Source organism: Belonocnema kinseyi, chromosome 2 (assembly GCF_010883055.1).
Source record: "Belonocnema kinseyi isolate 2016_QV_RU_SX_M_011 chromosome 2, B_treatae_v1, whole genome shotgun sequence".
NCBI classification, from domain to species: Eukaryota; Metazoa; Arthropoda; class Insecta; order Hymenoptera; family Cynipidae; genus Belonocnema; species Belonocnema kinseyi.
Genome location: NC_046658.1, coordinates 29,171,733 through 29,179,206, shown reverse-complemented (window position 1 = coordinate 29,179,206; position 7,474 = coordinate 29,171,733). Strand labels below are relative to the sequence as shown.

At 29.9% G+C, this 7,474-nt stretch overlaps 1 protein-coding gene across 1 annotated transcript in view; it reads left to right on the top strand.

The window, feature by feature from the left end:
* Window positions 1-4,104: 4,104 nt before the first annotated feature.
* The window catches only part of LOC117182618, a 262,926-nt gene continuing 259,556 nt past the window's right edge, over window positions 4,105-7,474 (top strand). The window contains exon 1 of the mRNA XM_033375717.1: window positions 4,105-4,312. Coding sequence (XP_033231608.1) covers window positions 4,241-4,312 — 72 coding nt within the window. The 5' untranslated portion in view covers window positions 4,105-4,240. The remainder of the gene's footprint in view (window positions 4,313-7,474) is intronic.

Sequence of the window (7,474 nt, the reverse complement as noted above, 5' to 3'; positions counted from 1 at the left end):
TTGGTTTGCAAATAAAAAAAAAACAATTTTCAATAGTAAACAATTTGAAAATGAATTGTCACAATTTCAGAGTGACAAATTTAAACTTGGAATGTTACGATTATAATTGTTTAATTTTTTTATTTGTATTTCGAAGGTAAAAGTATTTCATTTTGATTCTTAAAGAACAGTTAAATAAGCATTAATTTAGAAAAAATCAAATAAGCTGGAGGTTTCTGAATGTTACAAAGAAAAGAACAAAATTTGGAGCTCCTCAAGAATTTTGAAATACTAGGAAAACAATAAAAATTTCTGGGTAGATTTAAAATGATTTTTTATTATGAAAAAGTACATAACTCAAAGAGAATGTTTAAAAATATGTCAAAACATTTCAAACGATTTACAATATTAGAAAAAATCTGGAAGCTCTTAAAACAATTTTGTGTGCACGATTTTACAAAAATGTTAGGAAAAATGGGAATCAGTCGAAAAGACATTTAAAAGTTCCCAAAAATTTTTTAAATAATTTAAAAATATTTGAAATAATTTAAAAGAGAATAGATACTTTTGATGATTTTGAAATGTTTTCAAATGCTGACTTTTTATTTTGAAAAATTACATAATTTTAAGAGGAGGTATAAAAATATGGGACCACTGACAAAAATTCCGAAAGGAATGAATGAAAAATGCCAAAAAATGAAATCTCCGGCACCTGAATAATAATTTTATAAAAATTGTATTAAAAAATACATTAAAAAACACGTGTGCTTTGAAAGAAAAAAAAATTTCTGCTTAAATTTTCTTCGGACCTACATAATAACATTTTTGAAACAAACTTTGCAGAATTCAATTCAACAACGATTTATATCAAAATTTGTTTTTATCATTTTTTTTATTAATAAAAAATTCGATTTTCCAGAACTTTTTTATGTTTTTTTTCAAATACTATGCACATTTTGAAACAAATTTTTTCATCCAGAAATATATATTCGATTATTGTATTTTCAATAAATAAATAATATTTAATAAACAATTGTTTAAATTGTTTAAATTCAGGAATTTTCTAGTTCGGATATTTTATGATTCAGGCATTTTCTGTGGGGATTTTTAAAATTCGGTAATATCTTATTGTCTGGAATTTTATTTATTTAATTTTTCGTGAATTTCCCTATTCGACTTTTATATTTCGGGACTTTTATAATTTCGGGAATTTTATTATTGGTTATTTTTCAATGTACGAATTTTACAGTGTCAGGAATTTTATTTTTCGGGGTTTTTCAGTCGCTTTTTCCGAAAAATAAAATTCCCACATCACTGTAATAATTCCGAAATTATAATATTGCAATGTTATAATTTCGGAATTTTTACAGTGATGTGGGAATTTTATTTTTAATTTTCCAATTCGAGACTTTCCGACAATAATATTTTTCAACAATAATATTGTAAACTGTCCAGAATTTCATTATTCTAAAATTTTTTAATTCGGGATTTTCAGGTTTCAGCATTTTGTTATTTCGGGAAGTTTACAGTGTCGAAAATATTTCAAAAATTTAAAAAGATTTATAAAATTGTAAAAAAGCTTGAAGATTTTGAGGCATATAAAACTCCTGAAAAACTTAAATAATAATTTGAATTTTATATATATATATTTCGAGTCAGCTGTATCAATTGTAATGATTTAAAGTTTATTTTAAAATATATTTTATGGAATATGATATTTTTTATGAATGTGCCAGTGAAATTTTGTTCGTCTAATTTAGTTTGCCAATGCGAAACGTAATCTGGCTTGGAACTGTCGTCTTAACATCTAAAAACCGTAAGAACAATTTTCCTATCACTTGGAATTATAATTATATTTTTATAAAAACGTTAGAAGATATAATAATTAAGAAATTGGAAAATACATACGAGAACTTGATTAGACGAATAGTCTAAAAAAGTCTGTAGAAATTGCAGTCCATAAAAATAAAAATAAAAACTAAATAATATTAAAGAACTATATATAGATAATATATAGAATGAAGATTATAATTAATAATTTTAGAATTAGTGGAAAATATATGAAACCGTAATATAAATTACTCATCGACTTATATTTGTGGTATTTATTAAAACAACCAAGTTTTGCAAAGTTATAAATGTAAAAATGTTTTAATTGGCAATTTACTTTCAATCCAAATGGTTCTTGTCCAAGTTAGTTTACCATCAGTGCGCCTCGAATGTGTGCCGAGAGTTGCTTACAGCGCTCCAAGTGGCTCTTGGCAAACTATATCGATGGGTGCTTTCTATGGGGAGTGGGGGTAGAGGGGAAGTGACTTTTTCGCCGAAAGCACCGTCTATATTTATGGCGGGCAACTTAGCCCGCACCGCATCTATGTTTATAATATCTTTGCCCTCAGAGTTTCAGGTAGTGTCCCAAATCTTGGGAACTTTTTAAACTGCGCGTGCGTCGCGCCGACAACCCGATTTTTCATATTAGCGCGCTAATTTTGAATTATATAAATATTTAGATTTAATATTTATGATAAATAATGATTAGAAAATGCATCTTAAGTGATTATCTAATCCTAAATTAGAATTTTATAGTAACAGATAAAAAAATAATGCGACTTTCATGCAAAAAACGTTATTTATTCCGATTTAAAAAAATTTTTTTCTTTAATTTAGCATTTTAAATGTTTAAAAATGTTAATAAAAAGGTAAAAAAAAAGTTTTAGTCGTAGGCAAAAAATATTAGTTGTAATAGTATAAATATGATTTGATTACCATATTTGTATACAATATTATATATCTTATAAGATTGTGCAATAATTAATAAGTAATTTTAATGCAGATCTTCTTCAAGTTATTAAAAAAAGTATGATATAACATTTATGAGAGTAGTAATTAATTATTCTTAATGCATTTCTGGTAATTTTAGTGATTATATTTTAAGGAAAATTGTCGGAAATAAACAAAAATTTAATTTTAAAACTTGACAGAGACGAGATTAATCATGGGGATAAACAAGAGATATTAATTCTCTGCTCAGAATTCATAATCTCTATTTAATTAAAATCGAATTTTTTGCATTTGTCACTCAAAAAACTTATTTTAGGATTAGGAAAATTATATTTAGTCGTTTCTTGATCATTATTTAATATAAATCTGAATATTTATATAATTCAAAATCTGCGCGCTAACAGTGACCAATCGGGTTGTCGGCGCGACCCAAGCCCAGGTTAAAAAGTTCCCAAGATTGGGGACACTGTCCGAAACTGTACCACCATTTTCTTTCAGAATCTTTCAGAATTTATCAGAAAGTGTCCCGGTGGTATCTTTCCGTTTTTTCGACCTTTTCTGAAACTGTCCCGCGCTCATTTTTGTCAGTTTCTATCAGATTTAATCAGAAAACTAAATCATGTATTATTGTTATTTAAATATTGTTTAATTGAATTTGATATGTAATTATTATGTAATTGTAAATAAACTTTTCAAGTTAAAATATATCGAAGGATTAGAATGTAAAAAATTAATTATTCAATAAATTTCGAAATTTAATAATTTTATTAATCAAATAATTTCTTCAATTTATAACTGTATAATATATTTGATAATAATTTAGTGAAAAAAATTAGGATAAAAAGAATTATTTTTTAAACCTTGTTTAAACAATTGTTTTGTTTGTTCAAATTATTAACTTTTTAAAATAAGAATTTGCAAAAACAAAATAATGTATTATTATTAATACTATTAATTATTATTTATAATTAAGAATTTCTGATAACATCTGATTAGAATAAATGGGACAGTCCTGATTAGACCCGATAGAACACTAGTGGGACCCTTCTGATAAGATCTGATGGAATTATATTGGAACAAATTTTCGGAAAGAAACTGAAGAATTCGGATGCAGATTTCGGAAATATTCTGATAAAATCTGAAAACAATAATTTTCTGACTGTTTCAGAATCTATCAGAAATTTCCTTTCAGAATCTTTCCGATTTTTTGGGCAATCCATTGTTTTCCCTTCAGCCTTTAACAAAGTGAAGTTAGCTGATGGTTGCAGTGAATATACGTAATGGGTGATTTTAAGTGGAGGCAAGAAAGCGATTGTCGCGCCCTCAGTGTCTCGCGTTTCATCGATCAGTGTAGAGTATTCAGTTTATTGCTGTGTAGTTTTTGGTGGTTTTCTTACCAGGCCGCGGATCTTTGATTGGATTTGGTCGTAAACAGGAGAATCTACAAGGGTCGAGAGGGCCCCCCGTAAAAGGATTCAATATGCAACCAAGGATATATTGGATTTTAGCGAGCGCATTCGTGATCCTCACGGGTTGCAACGCCGCTTCCGAGGTGAGCTGACTGCGACTAGCATAACTCTACTGTCACATCTCACATCGTTTCCTCTCTGTTAAATTTTTCTCGCAAAATCGTTTTCCAAATAACTTGAGATGTTGTATGACATTAAGTATTTGTAGTTTACCCTGATCCCATTTCCACTACGAAAAAAGCGTGTTCATCTTGCTCCACTTGCTTTTTCTCAGCAAGACTCATGATCCTGCTTGGACTTGACAGCAGCTAGCTACTCCACTTTCTTCATTGATCTGAATTTTGTTTTAAAAAGTGAAGGCGTTGATTTCAAAATATTCTGCTTTTTGTACTGCTACGTGTGTTTCAGATGGAGTTTAAATGACTCCAGGCGGAAAGAGGTTACCCGTAGGTTATACCCGTGTTTGACAGCTTTGTTACCTATGCTCCTTTTGCTATCATATACTCAGATTTTCTGAAGTACTGCTCCGTTGAAAACTATTAAATAATGATTCGTGCATATCGCGGAAATCGTATTAGTCAACTTTTAGTGAATAACTCAAAGCCTTTAGAACATGCAGGGTGTTGTTCTATAGGTTAAGAGTCCAGGCAGATGTAAATTGTTTAGTCTGGAGTCAGTAACGCTTCCGATTATTAAACCAATTTTTAGTCAAGATGAAATAAAACAATAATTGATCTGTTCTTAAACAATGGACATGAGTTTATTTTTACGTCCTATTTATGATCCGTTTAAAATTCAAAGGGATTTCTATTTTTCAGCGGATATTCGTAAATTTTCGTTCAATTTCAAAGTATTGCATACTACTCAAAGTCTGAGGATAGAGTATTCTATCATTACTTTACACTTAGTCGATGACATCCAATTTAGTAGGGAAACGTCTTGTGATGGAATCTAAGCATTGCTCATATAGAGTTTCAGTAAAGTATCGTTTTCAGTTTATAAAGGGTGAGAGGCTGTACTATATATTTCGCTTTTCAGGTATAAAAATTATGATTGCAATTGTGAATTGAAGTTTCATCTATTTATTATGGTTTTAACGTCAACACAATTTTAAATTTGAGATATTTTATTTTCTGTCTGATTGCGTAATCGCAAATACGGAAATACCTAATCAATATATGAAGAAATATAATTCGAAATTGAAAAGAGAAAATATAGCAAAATTTTGTCTTCACTTATGCTCTTAAAATATATTTTACCGTAACTCCATGTAAATAATGCTTTAAGATTCCACGACCTTTGCCGTTATCGACTAAATGTGACGAAATGATAGAATACTCTGTTACACTCCCCAAGTCTGATACCAGTTCAGTGCAGACTAAATAAACTTGAAGGGTGTTGGAACCATGAACCAACCTCAAAATTGAATTGCCTCATTTTACTCCATAAATACCAGAATTACCCTTTTTTTAGATAATTGGGGCCTATTCCTGCTTTGAATGAAATATGTGTTCGGAATGATAAATCGGGTCATTTGAATAGTTTTTGTGTAAATTGTTTTTTTTTTTTCTAACCCGGGCATATAAAAATCGTTTTGTACAAAATCTATTAAAATTATCCGATTTTTTATTCCACATCCAGATTTTTTGCCAATAACGTGTGCAGCAACTTAAAAATATATGCAAAAATAAATCCAAAATTTTAATTTAAATGTTATGCAAAAACCCCTAACAAAATTTTCGTTTGTGCAAAGCCACATTTGCAATGATAGGAATTACCGACCGCTCCTTTAAAATCCACCTGCTATTAAAAATGATAAAATACTTTAGAGTAACTTTAGGTAAGAAACCTCGCGAAAACTACAAAAAACCCACCCCTAGATATAAACAATGTATCAAAACTCACTAGATAGCCAGAAAAAGCTTAAAAGTTTGTAAATTTTCCCTGGTTTTATGTTCTGAAACATTTATTTGATAACTCTCCGAACAATGGCGGGGGTAAGGAATTCCAAAAAACTCTTAAAAACTACCCCTTATTGGAAATGAATAAAAAACAACCTAAAGAAGCATTAGGTTTTTGCTTATTTTTTACCGCAAAGTAAAAATCCGGACAGTCCGTACGTTTATGCACGTTAATAATGCGGTTAAGTCTAAATGTACAGACCAGGAAAGGGGAAGGCGTGACTTGTGTCCGGACGTATAGGCATAGAGACAAGCCACGTCCCTTCTTTTTTCCAGCTCCCTTTCCCCTTAGAAGATCCGTACGTTTAGCCTCAACCGCGTTATAAGCGGGTTTAACGCACAGACTATCCGGACGTATAGACACTACCTATTACTAATCATAATTATTAATCAGAGAATTTATGTCTTTCTCTTTTAATTATTATCGAGGGGTGGACCATTCTCAGGTTGCGTGAATGAGAAATATATTCTCAGCGAATAGATTGGAACATATTTCAATGCAAATCATAAAATGTTTTAAAAATACGCACTGTCTAGGTTTGCGGAATTTTCCGCAACTCTAACCCCTTTTCCAAGATGTGTTAAGCTGGAACAACACTGTTGAGGTATAGAGATGTCAGTTATTTTATAATTTAGGGCTAATCGAGGCCTCTATTTCCAAATTTTTGGCTCTTTTATTTTTTGTGAAAAATATTATTTGCTAACATTGCTGTAATAACGTACTAAAAATGATTTGATAGAAAATTCACCTTTTCGAATAATTTAGGGCTCTGGGAATATGATAATCAAAATTTAAAAAAAAATGTTCAACCAATTCTAGTGAAAATGAATTAAGCCAATTTCTTTTCCTAGCCTATGTTAAGGATCATTTAGGGCTTTCAGAATATGATATTTGAACTTGAAATAAAATTGTTTGAATAAATTCTTTCCCAAAACGGTACAAAGCTTGTAGTCCAGGCGCTGAGTAGTTTTATCTTGCATTAAACTCGGAAAAATCAGTTTTTTGGTCATTACTTTTTTTTGTTTATTGGAAACCAAAAGTAGTCATTTTCAAAATTTTAAAGGATTAAATTCCCTCCAAATTTCGTCTAAAACATTTTTCCATTAAGTGAATATGTTCAGAGTTATGTCTGGGCCAAGTACAGTAATTTGGTGATTGTGAATTATTTTTGTTAAAGCTCCTTCGGTTTTAACGAACTCATTCTCATTACGTATCTCGTGCTTCGCATTCGAGTTTATCCCTGAAATTATATATCGGTTCCATAAATGTATATAATTCTAATT